Here is a 24416-nt window from a genome sequence, read left to right as displayed (position 1 = left end):
CAACGGCCATTTGACCGGAATCCAGACGCCGTGAAATAAGTCAGAACCAACATCAATCAACTGCTCTCATCAAAAGCAGTCGATTGATGTAGGTGTCACTACCAAAAAGGGCCAGATTAGGAAGAAATCAGAAAGGGGATGAAAAGGTTGAATTTTTATTTTTCTGGTTCACTAATCGAGAAGTTTGGATGGGTTTTGGGGAAATAGATGATGGATTAAGGATGATGAGTATGTGAGGAGTATTTGGTAAGATTTTGGGAGCATTTGGCGCTGATTCGCCGCCGGGAGGCGAATTCCGGTAGGCAGAAGACGGCGGATTAAGGTGGGCTGCTGGACAGAATAGGGGAATTAGGGGCGGCTGAGTACATTGGGGTGAGTTTAATTGTTTTGATGAGATGAGGGAGATGGGTCGTTTAAGTTAGTGGAGAAAGACGAACGGCGAAGTTTTGACACTATACTACGTCGTTTTGTTGCTCCGGCCTTAAGGGCACTTGGACCGGGTAGAAAGTGGGCTGGGGCGGGTAATGTAAGCATTGGGCTGCTGAAAATTGGCCCAAATTGCTGAAGACTTGGCTAGCCTCTTTTCTTCCTTGATTAATTAGCCACTTAAACTAAAACTCTTCTTTTTAGTACTAAATTGCAAAACTAACCTATTAACCTATCTTACTCTAATAATGATTTAATTAACTAACCGGAGTTGTGGTTTAAGAAAAGAAATAAAAAAGCTATTCAATTTAACCTAGAAATGCTAATGTATTCTGTGAGTTTGTCTTGAGAGATGCTATTATCATGCAACTAAATGCTAAAAACGAAATTAGCTCTATAATGTAAAAAGATGAAAGAGAAGAAATTATTTTTGACTTTTCATGATTTTAAATGCTTTCTGATTATGCTAAAAATGCAAATAAATGCCAAATAAATAAAAATAAAAATAGAGGAAAATTCCTAAATATCCATAAAAGCAATTAAAAATTATTTTGGATATTTTATGAGTATTTTAAACATAAGGCAAAAATTACGTGCTCACAAACACTTGTCCCAAAAATTCTTCGCCTAAGCAAAACTCTCAAACGCCTTATGGCAATATTGTGGATGCCACTAAATGAGAATTCCTAAATATCCATAAAAGCAATTAAAAGTTATTTTGGATATTTTATGAGTATTTTAAACATAAGGCAGAAATTACGTGCTCACAAACACTTGTCCCAAAAATTCTTCGCCTAAGCAAAACTCTCAAACGCCTTATGGCAATATTGTGGATGTCACTAAATGAGAAGGAATGATTCTCAATTTATAGAAATCCAAAATCTTTTCTCTAAGAAAAAGGAATAGTTAAATATGGAAGAATTATATATTTTCTTTTCGTAAAAGGTTAAAAACTAATTATGGTAAATATGTTGTCCTTCCTTCAAGGAATAGAAAAACTAAATATAGTAAGAAAATCAGGACAACACATAACAGTTAGCCCAATAACTGATATTATTAGAGCCAATGGTTTGGCGTGACTATGGAGATGACTTAGTGTGGCGTAGGGGCCCGACTTAGTGTCTTTGCCCGTCTACAAGGTTTACGATGACATTTACCCATAGCTTTGAAGACGCATACGCAGCCTTTGGCCTTCAGTGACCGTAAATACTCAAGACCATGTGGGTAGCACATAGTTAATCTCCAAATTAGCCCATGAATGGTGATGGGTCATGTAAAATTTAGTTCAAGGGGAAGATTGTTGGGTGTATGAACAAAGTCTCACATGAAAAGTAGAAAAGGAAAAAAAAGTTACTTATAAAGAGTTGGATACTCTTAATGGTATGAGACCTTTTGAGGAAAACTATACGGACTTGGTTCAAAGCAAACAATATCACACTATAATAAAAGTATCTTTGGAACGTTTTCGCCCAACAAATTCTTGAGATTAAGGCGAGTCATACTAAAGTAATGAGAATTTGTAATGGATATTTTAAATCTAGATATGATGCTTTATAGAATCTAGTGTTCGGTTCGACATAAATATCGAGCGATAGTAATCTATTAATCCAATGTATTAATTTATGTGATAGAGTTAGATCCCATTAGGAGTAGGTGATGGTAAATAACTACTAATAAGTTTGAAGTTTTGAAAAGTGTTTTTAAGTGTTGAATTGATTTTTTAAATAAGCGTTTATGTATTTGGATGGAAGTGTTGAAACTGATACTATAAGTCGAGAAATAGCTCTGAGGTATAGAATGAAGAAAACGTTAGAAAAATTATTTTGAAAAAAGTATTTTGTAAATTAAAAAATATTATTAAGAATAAACAAACAAAAGTCTTGGTCAAACTAAAAGTGTTTATAAGCAAAAAGTCATAAGTTGGAGGTGACCAACTTATAACTTATGACTGATTTTAGCTTATAAGCACTTTTGGTATTTGCCAAATATATAAAAAGTCAAAAAGTATTTATAAGACAATTTGACTAGCTTATAAGCTTTGTCAAACATCCACTTATTATTGTGAAATTTATGATTTTATTTTGTACTCCCTCCGTTCACTTTTACTTGGCACGTTTTGACTTTTCACTCCCCTTATGAAATAATAAATGAAGTGCATAATTTATCATGATACTCATATTAATTGATACATATTTTATTGGATTTGAGAAAATAATTTGAAATGAGTAATAAATACTGTGGATATAACATGAATTTTTTTTTATCTTTTTTTTGATATACGTAAAATAACAAGTAAAAATAAAAAATTATTTTTAGTATACATGCCAAATAAAAGTGAATGGACAGAATAAGATTTATAATCTAAATATAGCATGAGATGTTTATTGCATTGACCCTTCTAACTTGTGTGCGCGTTCCACCTACTCTGCCAACAGCCACCTTTTCTTTTTATCTCCTTGTATTTTAGTGAATCTTTGAATTTTTAACTTTCAACGGCGGCCAAAGTCCAAACATAGCTTCTTCCGCTTACCAACTTCTGTCAACGTTTTACCAAAAATTAAGACTTTTAGAGACCTGACAAATGCAAAAGGTGAGAAAAAACCCAATGATTAAATAGGATACAACTATTTTATCACACGTGTTTTACATATCAAACATGCGTAGGAAGTTTCCTTTTACTGTTCTTCTTGATTTGCTGAAAAATTGTCTCTTTTGATATTTGGAGTGGCTACAAAATCAGAAGTTTGCACTACCCCATTACAAGTCCATGTGCCTTTCTTTTTGGACCTTTGAAGTTTCTTTCTTGCTGAGCTCTGAAAATCTTACAAATTTACAAGCTTAACTTGGAGTTTCCTTTTTGGTTTAACATTTTGTGGGGTTGTGGATTTTAGTCTCTGAATTGGAAGTTTTCCATAAAAGTGATGTTATCAAGTGTTTTAAGCTAGAAATGGGAGAAAATATCTGATCTTTTTGCGTAGCTTAGTGCTTCAAAAAATTGACCTGGTAAAAAAGAAAAGTGAAAATCTTCAAGATTTACTGCAATTTGAAAGTGGAAAGAAGTTAGTACTGTCTTTAAAGAGAAGTGGCATTTCTGAAATTAGCTTCTTAGGTGCAAGAATGGAAAAACAACAGAGTTTTCGAAATGGGGTGATGGAAAATCAGAAAAGTATTAGGATAGTAATGGAGAGGCAAGTTAGTTTTGATGTTGAGAAGAAAAGGGATAAAGAATCACCGGGAAAACGAGGGGATTCACCTCTTCATCTTGCAGCTAGAATAGGGAATTTAGGAAAAGTGAAACAACTTATTGAGAAATTTGATGGAAAAGGCATCAAAAGTTTGCTATCTTTGCAAAACCAACAGGGTGAGACTGCATTATATGTTGCTGCTGAAAATGGCCACACTTTAGTTGTTGCTGAGATGTTGAAATATTTGGACCTTCAAATTGCTTCTTTTGTTGCAAATAATGGCTATGATGCATTCCAAGTTGCAGCAAAGCAAGGTCATCTTGGTAAGTCTTCTAACACAGAACAATTGTCCTAACACTTGAAAAAGTAAGATATATATATATATATATATATATATATATATATATATATATATAACGACAACAATAAACCCATTATAATTTCAAAAGTGGGGTCTGGGGAGGGTAGTGAGTATGCAGACCTTACCCCAATAGACCCTCGGCACGAAAGACATATAAAGTATGATAAGAACTTTGAAAAAAATGAAGATCATGTTTCAATTAATTGTATGAAGTTCTGTTCATATTGTCTTTAACATTTGGTGTTGATGCAATTAACTTTCAGATAAAAAGTGTGTATACTTCATGGGGTTAGTGCTTTGCTAGTATATTATGCACTTGACCTTGACACTTAGCGTGCCACTTCCATCCCGGATTTTAGCTTCTGAACCCTCAAATTAGATGGTACTTGGATGTCTTATAGTTTTTTTTTTTTTGTTAATCTTTTTGAAGTTCTCTAATCCATGACTAATGAACCTAGATAATTCCTACTTTTTTCTCCTCCCATGGGTATAAGCTCTAAATATCACATTATAAAATTGTTAGAGGAGTTGTGAAACTATATTGTTCAAGACCAAGATAATGATACATCTTTAACAAAATGATGGGAAAAGACATTTTTCTGCGTCAAGAATGGACTTGCACCTGCCAATTGCCATCAATTGATACAATTGCTCAATAGTCCTTACTCCAAAGTATTACGGCTTAGGTGTTTGCGAGGACAAGTAAAAAAGAAAAATTGAGTGGGTAATTGCTTGAAGTTTGTTCTGTTAACACTTGTTCGTTACGTTCTTTTCTTACCTCCACTCTTTGAAACTCTTTTTTTTTTGGATATGACATTGCAGAGATACTGAAGGAACTATTGCATTCATTTCCAAACCTGATTATGGCGACAGATTCATCCAATTCTACAGCCCTACATACAGCAGCTGCTCAGGGACACACTGATGTGGTAAATCTGCTTCTGGAGATTGATTTGAACCTTGCTAAGATAGCTCGGAACAATGGGAAGACTGTGCTGCATACAGCAGCAAGAATGGGCCGCTTGGAAATAGTTAAATCTCTTCTGAGCAGAGATCCTGAGATTGGCCTTAGAACAGATAGTAAAGGCCAAAGTGCCCTGCACATGGCTGTAAAGGGACAAAATGTTGACATTGTGCGCGAATTAATCAAACCGAATCCTGCTGTATTGGCTTTGGAAGATAACAAAGGAAACAGAGCTCTTCACATTGCAACAAAAAAGGGACGGGCACAGGTTTGTCTCTGTCTGTCTGTATGTTTCCTTTTAAAACAGTAATCCAGAATTCATGTGTTTTGCGGTGAATGAATATTGTGTTTTACATCTTGAAAAAAATGCAGCTAAATTCAGTCAAATTGTTTGTTAATACAGATTGAAATTAGAACCTTTGTTTTTGAACAAGTGGAGGGGCCTCCACTTATATGTGAATTTGATACTCCTCATGTTTAAAGGGCAGCCCGGTGCATTAGCTCCCGCTATGCGCGGGGTCCGGGGAAGGGCCAGACCACAAAGGTCTATTGTACGCAGCCTTACCCTGCATTTCTGCAAGAGGTTGTTTTCCACGGCTCGAACCCGTGACCTCTTTAAGCAACAAAAAGATTAGGTTCTTTGGTTGATTAAATGCTCCATTTAGGAAAACTAGTGTCCTGCTCCTGCTCTTCTGTTTTTAGCGTTCATGTTGAAACTTTCCTATGTTGCATTTGCAGATGGTACAGTGTCTGATATCAGGTGAATGCATCGATCTGAATGCCACTAATAAAGCTGGAGAAACGGCTCTTGATATTGCTGAAAAGTTTGGAATGCCAGAGCTTGTTTCCATTTTGAAGGTGGTGGGAGCTACCCATTCCAAAGATCACGGAAAGGCCCCAAGCAATGCTAAGCAACTCAAGCAGACTGTCAGTGATATAAGACATGATGTGCAGTCCCAACTCCAACAGAGTCGACAGACAGGCTTCAAAGTACGGAAAATTGCAAAGAAGGTGAAGAAGCTGCACATTAGTGGCCTCAACAATGCCATCAACAATGCTACAGTGGTTGCTGTCCTTATTGCTACTGTCGCTTTTGCTGCCATCTTCACTGTGCCTGGTCAGTATGTTGAACACAAAACAGATGGGGTTTCACTCGGTGAAGCACACATAGCTAGGAAAGCGGCATTCATAATCTTCTTCTTGTTTGACAGTATGGCCTTGTTTATTTCCATTGCTGTTGTCGTAGTCAGACCTCTCTGGTTGTGATTGAACCGAGAGCAAAGAAGCTACTCGTGTTTTGGATAAACAGGCTCATGTGGGCAGCTTGTCTCTTCATCTCAGTTTCCTTTATTTCGCTTTCTTATGTGGTGGTCGGATCTAAAGAAAGATGGCTTGCTATCTATGCAACTGCGATTGGTAGCATCATAATGCTCACTACTATTGGCTCTATGTGCTACTGTGTGGTTCGACATAGGCTAGAAGAGTCAAAGATGAGAAGCATAAGAAGTACTGGGACTCATTCACATTCGTACGCAATGTCTGTGGTATCAGATACAGAGATTTACGCTGAAAACTACAAGAGGATGTATGCAGTATAGGAACAAATAAAGTCAGCCAACATTTTGCCTATGATTTCAAACCTGAAGCTCTGTGGACAAAAAGTACACGTCTATACCATGAAATCTGATAAACGTCTGTGCATGGCACCAGATTCCAAATGGTCAAGCATACGAAAGATTTATGCTAGTTAGGAACAATTAAGGGAATGTTTCAAATAGAGTATAGTGCAGTAATACGGCAATTCTCTGATTTGGTGTTCTTGCAACTACTGGAGTGTTGCAACCTGAGGCAAGTCTTGCTCAGAAGTTCAAGATAAAGGCTCTAACAAATCTTTTGGTTTTGTTTCCATAACATTTAGCAGTTCAAGGGCAGTTTCCTGACTATATGGCTACAACAAGTAGCAAACCAGAGAGCGACTTGGTAACAAGAAGGTTCAGATGCCTGATATTGATCGGTACACAACCAATTTCTTAATGAAAGTGTACAAACAGAAAAGCTATTCTTTTTTTATATATATAATTCATTGTATTTCTTCTCTCTTCATAAAATACATGTTTTTCAGCTTTCTAGCCACTACTCTTCGAGGTGATGAGGTGGAAACTTTCTTACTCCATCTTGAGAGTAGCAACAATGCTTGATCAAATACTAACTCCTCACTCAGAGATGCTTCTGATCTACAGAACAAGAAGAGAAGGGAAAAAACTTTACCTATAGCTGGTGTTTACACCAAACCATACTAATTTTGCCATAGTTAAGTCATAAACAATGTGTAACTATGGTTTAGTCATAAGAGTGTACTGCGTCATACATTCATTAGAGAGTGTCAACACCAAGTGTAGGTAAGTTAGATAGTGTCAACACCAAGTGTAGGTAAGTTTTTACCAGAAGCGAGAAATACCACCCAAAGTAACGACCCCCACGACACACATAGTAATGAGATCTTTTGATCACTCATTTTTGGAAAACCCTTTTTGGTAGGGGCCTTTCGTTTTCCACGTGAATTTTCTTCCCCTTCTGGTGTTAATGCCTCTGAAGCACCAAAACCACAAGATCATAACGTTATCGTAGTTTACTTTTGTGGCATGCATATGTGCTGGCAAGCAGAGATTTCTAAAGACAGGTTTCTCCCTTAATGTATCAAACATAAGTACAGGACTGGAAACAACTTTAACTAAATATGAACTGCAGAATTAAGAGCTTGCTAGAACTATGCAAATCAAGAACAAAAATGTATTTCTGATGATGCACAACCAGATTTCAGATGACCGAACTGCAAAATTGATCATAAAATTCTCAGTTAAAAATTAGCATATCAGTACAGAAATTTAAGATTGATTCTACCAAAAAAAAAAAGAAGAGGTGAACGACTTTATACCCGTCTATCAAGATCTCTGAGGTGGAGACTCATCTCCATTCTAAATCATCTATGAGTATTTACATCAAGATCCTATCAAGTAGTATTGCCAGTAAAAGAAATCCCAACGTTTAAACATCTGAGCATTGTCTTGGAAACTCTTGTGAATCAGTTTTTTTGTTTGTCTCACAGGAATTCATGTAGCTATCTAGGACCCCGAAAGCTTTCATTGTCAGTCATCATTTCAGAGCCACTTCCTACATGTCTAAGTGCAGATCTGTGGTGGGAGCTACCACCACCTTGACTTCTTCTCGAACTGCTTTTTGAAGTCGTGCGAACTGCATTAGCTGAGAAGCTGTGGCGAACATGCACTTTATGCGTTCTTGCCTCTGTCGAGCGACTGGCTGTCACATTGATCAGCAAAATCACCTCCTTATCTCTGGTGTCCTCACGCCACCAGCTTTGTGGAATTCCATCAACAGTGTCTTCTAATTTGTTGAACTCTTCATGACGTATCAAGATTTCAGCAGCTTGATCCGGTTTGATGATGCCAGCAGCAGGTGTGACCTGAATAACAAAAACATAAGATGTTGCTAGCAGAACAGGTCCGTTTTCGTCTAAAGAAGTGCATTTGAAGCTACTTTTAGTTTTTGGGTACAATCAAGAAAATAAAATTGAAGTGAACTCGGATTCTCTTAAGGACACTAACAAAGAAACAAATAGATTTAGGCATCAATCCAGAGAAAATGGCTTGCTTGGCTGATCAGATTAACCAATGCCTTCTTCACATTTCAAATTTGTTACGCTCTCCGTCAAAATTTATGTGTCACTCTTTCCTTTTTAGTCAGTACCAAAAAGAATGTCATCTTCCCTATGTAGAAATAATTTATCTTTGGATTCTTACTTTATCCTTAATAGATTGATTTACAGCCACACAAATATTTATGGTTTATTTTAGACCATAAGTTTTAAAAGTCTGCATAAATTGGGAGGGAGGGAGTAATATGTATCTAGTAAATTAGGAATCACCTCAAGCCACCGGGGAAAACCGAAGGAACCTCTGGAACGATACTCTGATTGTTGTTCATCCTCTTTGACGGTGGATTGACCTCCACAGGTTATCTGGAAGAAAAGTTTGTCTTCTCTGCTTCTACTGCTGATTCTTAAGCTGTATGTGTCTTGATTCTGAAGGACTATCTGGCTCGTGCTAACAATCGTTTCAGGAATATAACGAAATTCTTGTAGTGAAGACTTGATTTTTTCATTGCACTGGAAAATCTTCCCAAATTCTTGTCTCCTTACTGATCTATCAACATGGGCTATTTCAACATTAAACTTACACCTTACCGGTTTATGATCACTTTCTGTCACTTCCATGCAAGCCTCATACCTATCACATGAGAAAAGTAAGTTTCAAGATGAGGCTAAAAATCACCAATGTGAAGAAAGCCTCGAGGGAACTTACTGTATAATGGAAGAAACTACGGGGCATTGTAAACTGCATTCTGTGGATGGAGTTGCCCTGTTGTCTCGATATAGTACTCGGTCACACCAAGCTGGAATTCGTTTTTTCTCCCCAGAATCATATCCTAAAATTGAAAAAGAAATGTATGTTTTAGTCCTTTTTAGTATCTCATCTATTAAGTTGGACATTCCGGGAGGTCAATCTCTAACTACAAATATGTCTCACCTCCTAATCCTGGTTTTCCTCTTTCAAACTTGTACGTCGGAGGAAATCTTATGATTGCTTCCCGCATCCCTTGGAAAACCTTACCAGCTTTCATTTCTGCTCTCAACTGATCTTTTTCACGAAGCCAATCGAAGCATCTTTGCGAAACAAAGTCCCTTGCTTCATCATAAGATATTCCAAAAAGACGATAATTGAAATCACCACAGAATATCACCAAGTCAGCTTCAGCAAGCTCGGGTTTTCCCTCATCAGGATTAATTTGTGCAGCCTGTTATAATTAACAAGGGTTAGTTTTACATGAATTGGATTAGACAGCAAGATGAGTTGACAATTACTACAAGAAGTTCAGGTCTATACATTTGCACCGCGAAGCATCTGAGCAGAAGATGAGACACCAGCTGCAAGAGAGAGGATACATGCAAGTCAGACGAGTGAATAGCCAAATTAAATGTGGAGGAGATAAAAACAGGTAAAGAAGCATACCAGCAGAATTAGTTAGAAGGTTGGAGGATTTGGTGAAAACCATTGTTCTAAATATATGGTTAAAATCAGCATTGCGACGGTTGACTGCTTCTAAATGTGCAGCAAAGTGACAGTTTGTAAAGCACATTATTCGATCAAAAACTCTTAACCTCAAACCAACTCCACCCTGCATTTTAAATGTGTAACCATGAGAGAATTATATCAGACATTTTATTGTTCTGAGGGCAAAAACCAATAACCGGTTTGAAACGTCATTTATTATCTAAAGAAGCCGAGCCAAAATCTGTTATATATTAGCTTTAGTGTCTCAATTATCTTAATTAGATGAAGTGCGCTTACTGCAAAGTAAGTTCACCAATTTGAACACTGAAGTAGCTTGTTCAAATGCTAATCAAAATGAATGTTATGATTTACGATACAAGTTAACATAGAGAAGAAACTTACCTTATTACCAATTGCACGTCCAATTCCACATGCAACTGCTCCAACATCAAGGTCCCCCACATGAGTCCTAATAGATTTTCTAACCCTGTGTTTTGAAGTACAATCAAGAATATTAGTATACACAGGCAAGAGCCGATGAGACTGCCAACTCACCCCATTTAGTCAGAAAGACAAAGCTTAACGAAGGATGAGGTTCGATGAGGTAGAGTCCGGACTGCAGACAAAAAAAATAGAGAAGAGATTACCCAAGTAACCTAAAAGGTTCTTACCATATAGCAATAAGCAAGGCAGCTAGTTGCCTTGATCCTACTCGTTCAAAAGTTGATCCTTCGTTCAATGCCTTCCCTATAGCATCCTGCCACCATTGTCCAACAGAACTTCCTTCTAGTCCTACCTAAAGTTGACATGAGTTATTAGGATACTGCTACATACATTATATAAAATGAAGAAAGAAGAAGGTTACAATATCTAGATTGGCCCTAAATTGTGTATCCCCAATCATCAACTCTATCAAATACAATATGTAATTAAAGATAAACTTGAGGACCACTAAGATAAAAAGGGCAGCCGTCACACTAAGCTTCTGCTATGCATGGAGTTCGGGCAAGGGCCTGACCACATTGGATCTATTGTGTGCAACCTTACCATGCGTTTCTGCAAAAATCTGTTTCCACGGCTTGAGAACTAAAAAGAGAGATGCAAAATTTTGAACCTAGATCATTTCTTGCAATTTACCATTTAAAGCCATGTAGTACTCCACTTTCTGCAATCAATTAATTGTTTTTTGAATTGCAAAAGTTCAAAAGGGCAGCCCGGTGCACGAAGCATCCCGCATTAACGCAGAGTCCAGGGAAGGGCCGCACCCCAAGGGGTGTGATATAGGCAGCCTACTCTGATGCAAGCATCAGTAGCTGATTCCACGGGTTCAAGCAATGATGATCAATTCGTTTTACTGCTAGCAGTTGCAGAAGGTGTTTAAATTCGTTAAGCTGCTACAATCCTAATAAGATGTAAAGGGTGTTAGTTGATAGCTTACCGTTTCTTTTGCAGCAGACATAGCAAGAAATCCTGCTCCCATTTCTACTTCTTGCAACCCAATAACTACAATCCCGACATCTGAAACTGTAGAACCCAACCATGTGGCAAGTGCTTCTTGCGAGGCTCTTCCTTGGCCGACATTCCAGGTGCCAACCAGAACCCTGAGATTTTCTTGACTCGTGTATGAATATTCTTTCTCGGCTAATTCTGGTCGTAATATGTTGTCAATAGGTCCTGGAGACGTAAGGTTCCATCCACGAATACCACCATGATTTGCCAAGCTAAACATATAGTCATTCCCAACTGCCATTTTTATTACAGGCCCATTGTGTGCAACCCAACCAGCTAGCAAATTCCCGTCAAGGTCCAATGCCTGTACCATACCACTTACATAGCCAACCCAGATTCGAGAACCATGAGCGCATAAGCACAGAACTGCACAACGGTGGTGATGAAAATCTTGCAAACGGTTGCCATTCCCATCCCACTGCACAAGTAAGCCACTTGAACATCCACTCCAAATCATCCCATCAGCTGCAAGCACAAGAGCCTCTGTTTTCTTACTATCTTCTACAAATGCCCCCTTTGTCGCAACTCGACGAACAGCATCTGCAGCTCCCATTATAGCATTACGTGACCGCTGCAAAAAGCTACTTCCTTGTGACTTTTCTTTTTTTGATTTGGAGACAAACTTAACATTCAGATCATCTTCCGTTGATTGGTCTTGCACTGATGATATATCAACCCGGTTCTCAATCATACCTTCTACATTATAAACTTTCAGGAGTTCCCTACTCCGTGCATCCCTGCAGTTTCGCAACTATCGGAGTTATTAGGAGTGACAACTAATCTGTAAGGAAACTCTTGCCTATTTCATAAAAGATTCAGATGGAAGCAATAATGAGGAACATACCATAGTGAGAAGGATAAAGAACCAGCTGCCCACACTTTTGCCCTTACATGATCAGATAACAGACACTTTACCTCAGATGATGAGATGTTACATACACCATTAACCGTAACTAGGCTCCTAAGGTCAATTGCTGACCTCTCCACGAGTAAAGCAGCCATGTGTTTTTCTTCTGGTGATAAAGAAAGGGATTTTTCAACAGATTCCCATGGCCATACCTTTATGATACCACCCTCAGATCCAGACCATATATAACCTAATATCGACAAACAATTAGTCATAGTTGTTGTTTGGAACAAAATTAGAAGCAACAAATCATTTCACCATTATTTGATACGCTGATAAAAGCTAGCAAGTGAGTTTCACCATTTGAACTTGTAATTTGTTATCTAGGAGATATCACTTCAAACTGAAGCATTCTACAATTGTAGATTCCTCTTTACTCCTTTCGTCAAACTTCAAGCGCAAAAATTACAGCTATACTAGAAATGTAAAAGCAGAAAGAGTACGTGATGCTTAGAAGTTCAGAGTTCATCGGTGCATCAAAGGACAAATAAAGAACAAAATGACTGCTATGTATATCCAAATATTGAGCTCATGAAGAGGAGAAGCTATCTATAAATTGAGTTAATAATAAACATGGATCAGGATCAGATATGTTCGTTCGGAAATCTAGATATTACCATAAGAAGATATGACCATTGAGAGAACTGGACCGCGATGAGCCTGCCAAGAGAGTCCTTCCTTAAAAGGAGAATCATCAGAATTAGGTTGGTCCATCCTCCACGATCTAATCTTTCCATCCTTATGTCCAGTCCACACCAGCTTACTCCCGCTATCGACGGTCAAGCATATTGCAGGTGATGTATTTACTGACTCGTAAAATGGTGCAGCATCCTCATCTCCTCTCTTTGCCCTTCCATTAATTCCCAGTCCGGCTTCATATTGATCCGAAAAATTCCATACTCTTACACCACATTCTTGTCCTGCCCATAGTTGTGTCTCTGTGCAGGCAATGGTCCTTAAAAATCTCCCAACCTGGAGTTATGTTTCATTCATTACTAGAATTGAAAGAGGGAAACAAAAGGGAAAAGGGAGGAGAAAATCAACAGAAAGACGTTCACTGCTCATCAAAATCTCTCCTTCCATTTCAATGTTGTTCAACTTATTTCTATTTATTCCATACCAAGGACATCATTCGAGAAATGTAAATAAAGGAGGTTAAATATTGCTGCTCCCATTTCGCGCGCCACTACTACAGGAATCAATTTTATTTCTTCTTTCCATTCAATACGAAATATTCGAGCAGTCGATTCATTTTTTTTTATCTTAACTCACTGGCTGGTGAAGCTGTTATGGATCAACCTAGTCAAAGTGCCAAGGTGAAGACTCGCAAGCTGGTGACATGGATAGCATGACAACAAAGATGTCGTCTCCCTCTTTTCTCTCTGTCTCTATTGCATTTCGTCCACCTTGGGACTTTGACTAGGTTGTTCTGCCCCTTCCCCGGACCCGCGCATAGCGGGAGCTTGCTTAAGCATGAGAGTCTGATATATATCATTTGATAACTTCATATCCAAGAATGAACAAATTCAACTTTGCATCGTTTAGCAAGTCAACAATTCAATCAAATGATATTGAACATGTTTCCCGTGTCTTCTTAAGAAAAAAATACAAATTCTAATTTCTGACTATTTTACTAAAAATACATCAACGGCAAATTCTCTACTTAGCTATAATAAATATCTTATTGTTTGATTAATATATCTCTAGGTAAGTTACGGAAGTTTGCTCATCAAATCGGTCTTTATCTTACAAAAAATAAATCGATAAACATGAAAACAAACCTTTGCAAAGAAAATAAACCTTGAATCTAACTCAACCAAAAAAATTAGTTCATTCATGAGGACTATCCAAGACCATACAATACAAGGAGACAACAGTCGTTTCCTCAACCTTTGGGATAATCTAACACTTCATACTTTTACATCTAAAGCGTGAAAAACATAAGATGGGAGCATATTTGCTAGACTTTAAAGGAGCTCCGACATGGATTATGTGGAATCCACGTGTCAAAGTACTTTAGGGAAAATGTCCAAATTTACCCATCTATTCTTTGGTTCAAATTACCTTAATTTCAGAGCCCTGCCAAAATCAAGGGCAAATACGAGATAATCTGTTAATGGAGAGTATAAGGAAGTATAAAATTGAAATTATATAAATGGGATGCTTTTTACCCTTTCCAAAATATCATGGACAAAAAATAAAACCAAAAAAACAATAACATAACAAAATTGACAAAATTAAAGATTTTGTCACCTGGGATTCTCTAAGGGGGTGAGGTCTCAATTCATGGCAAGTTGGACGAGAAGGATGTACAGCAGCACGAGTAGGAACCTTAAACATTCCAACACCACCACCTGTTGCGGCGAATTCCGGCAAAGGAAGCTGTTGATCGTCATCCAAGCAATCAGGAATCACACCAAGCCCAGCAAAATTCTGACTCATCAAATGAAAATCTTGGCGATCACTTCCACCAACAACAGGGCCCGAAGCAGCAGCAGCACTACTGCTAACAACACCGCTATTTATAATGTTGGAATTTGTAGAATAAGGATAAAAACCTTCATCATCGGACGAATCCTCGTATAAACCGGAGTTGTTAATGCTGTTTGGCATGTAATCATCGTCAAGACTGTGTTTGCGGATTTGGTGGTGGCGTTTGTGATGTGTTCCTGTGTTTGTTCTGAGTTGGTGGCTGTAGGAATGAGCTTTTCTTCTTGGTGGTGGGATTTCGCTTAGACCTTCTAATGCATGCTTCTCGTCGTCTTCAAATTTGTCCTCCATTTCGAACAAAATCTTTAAACGTGGAATGACGGTAAGTTACGGCGAGACGGAGACAGATCCAGAATTTAAACTTTAACGGGACATTCTCTCATACAAACCTTGAATGTGGATTTAAACGCGGAACGATTCGAAGGTACAGATAATTAGAGATGGATCCAAAATTTTAACTTGACAAGAATGTGGTTCTAATGGGGCTTCAACACATGATCTCATACAAATCTTGAACGTTTTAAATCATTACTCTAGAGAAAGAAAATGTTGGTAACGTTGGAAAAGGGGAAAAAAAGGAAAAGATGAACGTGGAAGAGAGAGAGAAGGAGAAAGAAAGATTCAAGAAAATAGGATAAAAAAATATGGGAAATATGAGTGAAGAAGAGAGGGAAAAGGACATGCATGGGAATAGAGAAAATTGAGAGGAGAATTAGGCGAAGCTTACTGAGATTGTACGGACAGAAATGTTCTTAATTTTCCCCCCTTAAGAACTGTCACTGTTGGGTATATTCTAGGAGGTAATGACGTCGCTAATTAATGGTGTGGTTTGGTGATCCCGATTAGAAAATTACTGACATAATTTTATACGTGCAATAAAACAATAAGGAAAAGAACAATATTGCAAGAAAAAGAGAGGTAATTCTTATTCAAATGATTTAAATAGCTTCACTTAGTCACAAAGTAACAAACTCTTTAAAAGATAGATATTTACTCTAAGTACAATTCTATTTATAATACCCTCTTGAATGTATATTCAATAGATAATGTGTCTCGTTAAAACCTTAATTAAAATAAATACAGTGAAAAAAATGCTAGAGAAGGAAAAAGAGTACGCATGTTTAGAAATACACATTTTGGTTGCCTCGTTAAAAAACTTGCAAGGAAAACCTAGTGGGACAAAACCTTGTAAGGGAACAAGAGTACAACGCATATTAACTCCCCCTGATGAGAGCATCAATTCACATCCTTAAGTCTTCGCATCCCAATCTTGTACACTAGTTTCTTGAAGGTTGACTTTGGTAGAGATTTTGTGAACAAATCAACCATATTATCACTTAAACGAATCTGTTGCACATTGATATCACCATTCTTTTGAAGATCATGTGTGAAAAATAACTTCAGTGAAATGTGCTTTGTCCAATCTCCTTTTATGAATCCTCACTTCAATTGGGCTATGCATGCTGCATTATCTTCATACAAAATCGTGGGTAGTTTGTCACATTTTAAACCACATTTGTCTTGAATAAGATGTATTATAGACCTCAACCACACACATTCTCGACTTGCTTCATGAATAGCAATTATCTCATCATGATTAGATGAAGTAGACACAATTGATTGCTTAGTCGATCGCCAAGATATGGCAGTGCCTCCACATGTAAACACATGGCATGTTTGAGATCGAGTCTTGTGTGGGTCAGATAAATACCCAGCACATGCATAACCAACAAGATCGGGATTACAATCATTGCCATACAATAAGCCTATAACGGTAGTCCCTTTTAGATACCACAATATGTGTTTGATTCCATTCCAATGTCTCCTTGTAGGAGCACAACTATATCTTGCTAAGACACTAACTAGAAAAGTTATGTCAGCTCTTATAGTATTAGCAAGATACATTAGTGCACCAATTGCACTAAGATATAGTACTTCAGGACCAAGTAGCTCTTCATTCTTTTCTTGAGGTCGGAACGGATCCTTATTCACATCAAGTGATCGAACCACTATCGGAGTACTTAATGGATGTGCTCCATCTATGTAAAACCATTTTAATACCTTTTCTGTATAGGCAGGTTGATGAACAAAAATTTCGTTTGCCAAATGTTCAATTTGCAAACCGAAATATAATTTTGTCTTTCCGAGATCTTTTATCTCGAATTCCTTCTTTAAATAATCAATTGCTTTTTGGAGTTCTATAGAAGTTCCAATAAGATTTATGTCATCAATATATACGGTAAGTACAACAAATTCCGATGTTATTTTCTTTATAAAAACACATGGACAAATGACATCATTTATATAACCTTCCTTTAATAAATACTCACTAAGGCGGTTATACCACATTCTTCCTGATTGCTTTAGACCATACAAAGATCTTTACAATTTGATTAATAATATTTCTCGGAACTTTGAATTATGTGCGTCTGGCATTTTAAATCCCTCGAAAATTTTCATGTATATCTCATTATCAAATGAGCCATAAAGGTAGGCGGTAATCACATCCATTAAATGCGTATCAAGCTTTTTCATGGACAACAAAACTAATGAGATAACGAAATGTTACTGCATCCATAATAGGTGAATATGTCTCTTCATAATCGACACCAGGCCTGTAAAAATCCTTGTGCAGCAAGACGTCCCTTATATCTTTGTATCTCATTTTTCTCATTTCTCTTGCATACAAAGACCCATTTATAGCCAACAGGCTTAACATTGTTAGGTGTTTGGACTATAAGCCCAAAAACTTCACGTTTCGCAAGCGAATCCAACTCGGAATGGATTGCTTCTTGCCATTTTGGCCAATCACGTCTTTGTCGACATTCTCCAACAGATTGAGGTTCAAGATCCTCACTATCTTGCATAATGCATGCAACATTATATGCAAAGACATAATCCATCACTATATCTAATCGATTCAAATTTGTCTCAATATCGATTGGATTTATTGGTAGTTCCTTATTTTCTTGAGTCTCATGCTCAATGATTTCATCATGAATCTCAGGATTGGTTAAATCATAGATTTCTTCATGAGACTCTTTCGTAGTTTCATCTTGATCATTTCTTTTTCTTTTTCTAGGATTTCGATCCTTATAACCCAATGGTCTTCCACGCTTTAGGTATGCTTTTGACTCATTAGCTATGGCACTAGAAGATTGTCCAACAGGAACATCAATACGAATTGGAACATTCTTTGTAGGGATATGTGATTTTGTTATCCTTTTCAGATCTGTAAATGCGTCTGGCATTTGATTTGTTATTTTCTGCAAGTGAATGATCTTTTGCACCTCTTTTTTACAAATAGAAGCACGTGGATCAAGATGAGACAATGATGGATTTTTCCATAAAATTTTCCGTTTGGTTTCACCAATTTCTCCCCCTAATTTTTGAAAAAGTGTCTCATCGAATCGACAGTCTACAAATCGAGCAGTGAACAAATCCCCCGTTAATGTTTTGAGGTAGCGAATAATGGAGAGTGATTCAAACCCAACATATATTCTTTGGAGACTCATTTTGGTATGATATGGCGGTAGTACATGCACATATACTGCGTATTTAAAAATTCTTAAATGGGATATATTAGGTTCATGACCCAAAACTAATTGCAACGGGGAATATTTATGATAATTTGTCGGTCTGAGACGAACTAGCATTGCTGCATGCAAAATGGCATGACCCCAAACAGAAGTAGGTAACCTCATTTTCATGAGTAACGATCTTGCTATCAATTGCAGACATTTAATCAAAGACTCTGCAAGGCCATTTTGAGTGTGAACATAAGCTACATGATGTTCCACTTTTATCCCAATTGATAAGCAATAATCATTAAATGCTTGTGATGAAAACTTAGCAGTATTATCAAGTCTAATAGACTTAATTGGATTATCGGGAAACTGTGCCCGTAATCGAATTATTTGTGCCATTAATTTAGCAAATGCGAGGTTGCGAGATGATAATAGGCTCATATGAGACCATATAGAATATGCATATATTAAGACCATAAAATATCTAAACGACCCACTAGGTGGGTGAATAGGTCCACAAATGTCCCTTTGTATACGTTCCGAAAAAGTAGGGGACTCAAACCCAACCTTTGTTGGTGATGGTCTAATAATTAACTTGCCTTGATAACGAGAAGTGCAAGCAAATTCATTATTTAAAAGAATTTTTAAATTCTTTAATGAATGCTCATTTGAGTTTTTTATAATCCGTCTCATCATAATTGATCTAGGATGTCCCGATCGATTATGCCAAAGTACAAAAGTATTGGAATCAGTAACCTTTTGGTTTACGATAGAATGTGCCTCAATTGCACTAATTCTTGTCCAATACAGGCCACAAGATAAAGACGAGAACTTCTCAATAACCCTTTTCTGGCCAGAGATATTTTTGGTAACGATGAGATATTCAATATTATTCTCATCTATTATCTCAATATGAGATTCATTTCGGCGGATATCTTTAAAACTCAACAAATTCCTCTTGGACTTGGAGGAGAACATTGCATTATCTATGATAAGTATTGTTCCCCTAGGCAGAGTTATAGTAGCTTTTTCAGAGCCTTCAATTAGATTACTACTACCAGAAATTGTAGTAACATCTACCTTACACATACTTAAATGAGAGAAATATTTCTTTTCTTTGAATATTGTATGTGTAGTACACGAATCAACTAAACAAATATTTTTACAATTGAATTTTGATCCAAGTTTGCTTTGAGAGATATTCATATTTGTTTCCCATGGTTTGACATACAAAAAAAAATATACGAATAAACATTAGTATTTTCAAAGAAAAGGGGGAAAGAAATAAAGTTGAATCAAATATTTTAATGCAATTTCGAGCAAACTCTGATTATGATACAAACAATTACGTAGCAAAAAATAATAATTATGCTTTTCATTGAATGACTTAATAGTCTTGCACAATAAGAAAACACGGAGGAAATTGGATCATTTAAAAATATACTCAATGACTTGTTCAATTAATGTGTCGATAATCACTACTTCGAACTTTTCGTAAGACACTTTCTTTGATCGAACAATTTAATTAGAAAATAAATACTAAAATTTCAGTTTGACATGTACTCAATCACTTATTCAATTGGTAGCATTTTGACCGATCAAATGTGTCAGATTTAGTCCAACATACGCTAATTTAGGAATGAATTATGATTAATTGATTGAGCGGAAATCCGTATTGGTGTTTGTGACATAACCAAGTTTTGTTTATGAAAGAAACTATAATGGTTAACATAGGCATCCGTGTATACGGTCGAAACTGATTTTGGCCTTCGTATAATTGATCGAGATGGGAACATAATGGACCAAAAAAAGTCTTCGTAATATCAAGATGGGATCCGAAGAAGGTACAAACGAACTTTGAGTTTCAGGGACAGGACAAATGCCGAGCTCGAAGTCATTATCGAGCTCGGGTCCAAATCGAACTATGATGAGAAGCGGTGGAATCGAGCTTAAGGGCCAAAGGCCAACCAATATCGGCCTAATACTGGGCCCCGAGTCAACATCGAGCTCGAACCCACATCGAGCACTAAACCTAAAAATCGACAGATACCGAGTCCGGTCAGGATCGAGCTCATAGACAAGAGCCGTTACAACCGCACTAAGGGAGAGAATCTCGACGGAAATTAAGGAAAAACTGATTTATCATGGGTTCCCTACTATGTATTTTTAATTATATCTAAAGTAGGATCCCTCCACTATAAGAGGGATGGCTATATTTTTGTAAAGCATCAAGTTTTGCATACATTGTAACTCAGATATCATACACTCCCATATTGAAGAATTATCCTTTTTTAGTTTCATAGATTGATTCATCTTGCTTAATCCATAAATTATCCTCTTCTCAACTTTGCTTATTTTTCATCCTTTACAGTCAATATTCGATATTTCTATTTACTCTTACGATTTGTGTCAAGTTATACCACATACCCTTAGAACTACGTACAAATTCAACTATATCCGTTTTTCGGATAAACAGTTTGGCGCCCACCGTGAGGCTAAGGATAATAGTGATTATTTGATACGAATCTGCAAAAACACACCATTTTACACTTGTTTTCGGAAGTATCTTTGATTTCGGATTAGCTACGACGAGTTCTCAATTAAATGGTCTTACCTATCGACAACGAAGATGGCATTCAAGGTAAGAACAACAACTTGACGCCCACAGCTGGAATGCCACTTGTCGACGTCGTTGGAGCTCGAGTCGAAGTACTATTAGATGTTAATTCGCATGTGGCCATTGAGGCAAACCTACGTTCTGAACCTGAAAATAGCATTCATGGTGGTACTCGATCTGAAGCTCGAGAAACCCATAACGCTGAGGAAAACAGAATTAGCTTGCGTATAATTTTCGAAATGTTGGAAGCTCAACAGGTAGCGATAGCTCAGTTGCAGAGTCAAACCCAGGTACCGAGCAGGCCTGAGCCCAGTCTACCCCGAGAAATCACCCACAGAATGGAGCCAGCAATAATAAGATCAAATGAGCAAGAGTCGGGGACTAATTCTAAAATTGCTAAGATACTCGAGGAACTCACAAAAAGGATTGAAGCAAATGATAAAAAAGTGAAAACATATAACTCCAGGGTCGATCAGATCCCGGGGCCACCACCAGTGTTGAAAGGGTTGGATTCCAAAAAAATCATGCAAAAGCCTTTTCCACCAAGTGCAGCTCCAAAACCGATCCCCAAAAAATTCCACATGCCCGAGATTCCTAAATATAATGGAACGACCAACCCCAACGAACACGTCACCTCTTAGACATGTGCCATCAAGGGTAACGATTTAGAAGACGATGAAATTGAATCTGTGTTGTTGAAAAAATTCGAAGAGACCCTCTCGAAGGGAGAAATGATTTGGTATCACAACTTACCACCAAACTCCATTGACTCATTCGCAATGTTAGCAGACTCTTTCGTAAAGGCACACGCAGGAGCGTTAAAGGTCGCAACAAGGAAATTGGACCTTTTCAAGGTAAGACAAAGGGATAATGAAATGCTGAGAGAATTCGTGTCCCGATTTCAAATGGAACGCATGGAATTGCCACCGATCACAGATGATTGGGCCGTTCAAGCTTTCACCTAAGGATTGAACGAGCGGAATTCGGTAGCATCACGTAGGCTGAAACAAAATTTGATCGAATATCCAGCTATAACTTGGGCAGATGTGCACAACCGATATCAATCGAAGATCAGGGTCGAGGACGACCAATTAGGAGCCCCTTTCGGTTCAGTACATCCAAACAAATCGATAGTTATAAACCAGAGGGACGTCGCCAGGGATTCAAGGTCGAACAGAGATCAATATCAACCATATACCGCAGATCGAAAGAACAATGGTTCAAAACGCAATTCCGCCTGGAACAATCCAAGAAGTGATCGAGTACAGAATTCTCGAGGACTTATGAGCAAAAGTGGTTTTGACAAGTATGTCGATCCCACAGAAGCACCTCGGTTATCAGAATATAATTTTAGCATCGATGTATCGGACATTATGTCAGCAATCGGAAGGATCAAAGACACTATGTGGCCCAGACCCATACAAACCGATCTTTCCCAAAGAATCCTGAATTTGATGTGCAAGTATCATGGCACGCATGGTCACAAGACCAAAGATTGTAGGCAATTAAGAGAAGAGGTAGCCCGTCTATTCAATGAGGGCCACCTTTGAGAGTTCCCCAGCGATCGAGGCAAGAATCACTTCAGAGAAAGGGACGCCAACAGAAAAAATGAACAGGAGGAACACCAACATGTCATTCATATGATCGTCGGTGGGGTCGACATTCCACAGGGACCCATATTCAAACGCACTAAGGTATCAATCACTAGGGAAAAATGAGCTCGAGATTATGTGCCATAAGGCACTTTATCGTTCAACAACGAAGAAACAGAAGGCATTTCTCAGCCCCATAACGACGCTCTCGTAATTTCTATCTTATTAAATAAAGTTCAAGTTAAACGTGTTTTAGTGGATCCAGGCAGCTCGGCGAATATCATCTAATTAAGGGTCGTGGAGCAGCTCGGCATACAAAATCAAATCGTGCCCGCAGCTTGGGTCTTAAACGGCTTCAATATGGCCAGTGAAACAACTAAAGGGGAGATTACTTTACCGGTGAACGTGGCTGGAACCATTCAAGCTACCAAGTTCCACGTAATCGAGGGTGACATGAGGTACAATGCCCTGCTCGGAAGGCCTTGGATCCATAATATGAGGTCAGTCCCTTTGACTCTCCAATAGATGATGAAATTCCCAACGTCGGACGGTGTAAAAATAGTATACGGGGAGCAGCATGCTGCAAAGGAAATGTTTACGGTCGATGAGGTAACACCGATATCAAAACTATCAACCTCGGAAAGGTCGAACATCAAAGGTAAACAGGAAGTCAAATAGCAATCACAGCCACCAGCTTCGCCCGAATCAAGGAAGCAAGATATGGAAGAAGAAGAGGAGGATTTTTTGACCCCTCGAACTTTTATCGTTCCCGAAAACTCTGACGCCACCAAATCAACGGTCGAAGAGCTGGAGCAGGTTATATTGATCGAGTACCTGCCCGAGCGAAAGGTATACCTGGGAACGAGATTAACCCCCGAACTCAGGAAAAAGCTTATTCAACTTCTTATTGATAACATAGATTATTTTGCTTGGTCCCATTTAGACATAACAGGGATCTCACCGGATATAACGACGCATTGGCTAAGTCCGGACCCTAGGTTCAAACCGGTGAAGCAAAAGAGAAGTCCCAAGTCCGAGGTAAAGCACGCATTCATAAAGAACGAGGTAAATAAACTTCTCAAAATAGGGTCCATTCGAGAAGTGAAATATCCCGAATGGTTAGCCAATGTAGTTGTAGTCCCTAAAAAAGGGAACAAACATAGAATGTGTGTAGATTATAAGGATCTAAACAAGGCATGCCCTAAAGATTCTTCTCCGCTGCCTAACATCGATCACATAGTCGATGCCACGGCAGGCCACGAGATCCTTACTTTTCTCGATGCCTATTCCGGGTATAATCAAATCCAAATGAACCCGGAAGACCGAGAAAAAACTTTATTTATCACCAAGTATGGAACATATGGTTATAATGTAATGCCATTCGGGCTAAAAAAAAAATGCAGGAGCTACCTATCAACACCTAGTAAATAAAATGTTCGAAGAGCAAATAGGTAAATCGATAGAAGTTTATATTGATGACATGCTAGTTAAGTCCTTGCGCGTAGAGGACCATTTGGCTCATTTGCAGGAAACATTCGAAATCTTAAGGAAATACAACATGAAGCTCAACCCCGAGAAATGTGCTTTCGGGGTCGGTTAGGTCAAGTTCCTTGGTTTCATGGTATCAAATCAGGGGATCGAGATCAACCTCGATAAAATCAAGGCCATCGAAGACATCACCATCGTAGACAGTGTAAAAGCCGTGCAGA

At 38.0% G+C, this 24416-nt stretch overlaps 2 protein-coding genes across 2 annotated transcripts; one reads left to right on the top strand and one right to left on the bottom strand.

The window, feature by feature from the left end:
* Nucleotides 1-3110: 3110 nt before the first annotated feature.
* Nucleotides 3111-7057, top strand: LOC107793305 (ankyrin repeat-containing protein At5g02620). The gene is given in 4 exon segments (XM_075230738.1): nt 3111-3934; nt 4795-5204; nt 5675-6179; nt 6182-7057. Coding segments are annotated over 4 exon segments (1659 nt in total). The 5' UTR covers nt 3111-3543; the 3' UTR covers nt 6535-7057.
* LOC107793304 (type I inositol polyphosphate 5-phosphatase 13-like) lies at nt 6591-15615 on the bottom strand. Its single transcript, XM_016615638.2, has 12 exons — nt 14735-15615; nt 13099-13453; nt 12419-12671; nt 11504-12311; nt 10737-10861; nt 10468-10552; nt 10024-10189; nt 9898-9938; nt 9541-9808; nt 9316-9439; nt 8880-9240; nt 6591-8417 (listed from the first exon to the last, which is right to left on the bottom strand). The coding sequence occupies exons 1-12, from the start codon at nt 15260-15262 to the stop codon at nt 8055-8057; spliced, it is 3477 nt and encodes a 1158-aa protein (XP_016471124.1). The 5' UTR covers nt 15263-15615; the 3' UTR covers nt 6591-8054.
* Between the last annotated feature and the right edge of the window lie 8801 nt (nt 15616-24416).

Source organism: Nicotiana tabacum, chromosome 15 (genome assembly GCF_000715075.1).
Source record: "Nicotiana tabacum cultivar K326 chromosome 15, ASM71507v2, whole genome shotgun sequence".
NCBI lineage: Eukaryota > Viridiplantae > Streptophyta > Magnoliopsida > Solanales > Solanaceae > Nicotiana > Nicotiana tabacum.
This window is presented reverse-complemented; position numbering and strand designations above follow the sequence as displayed.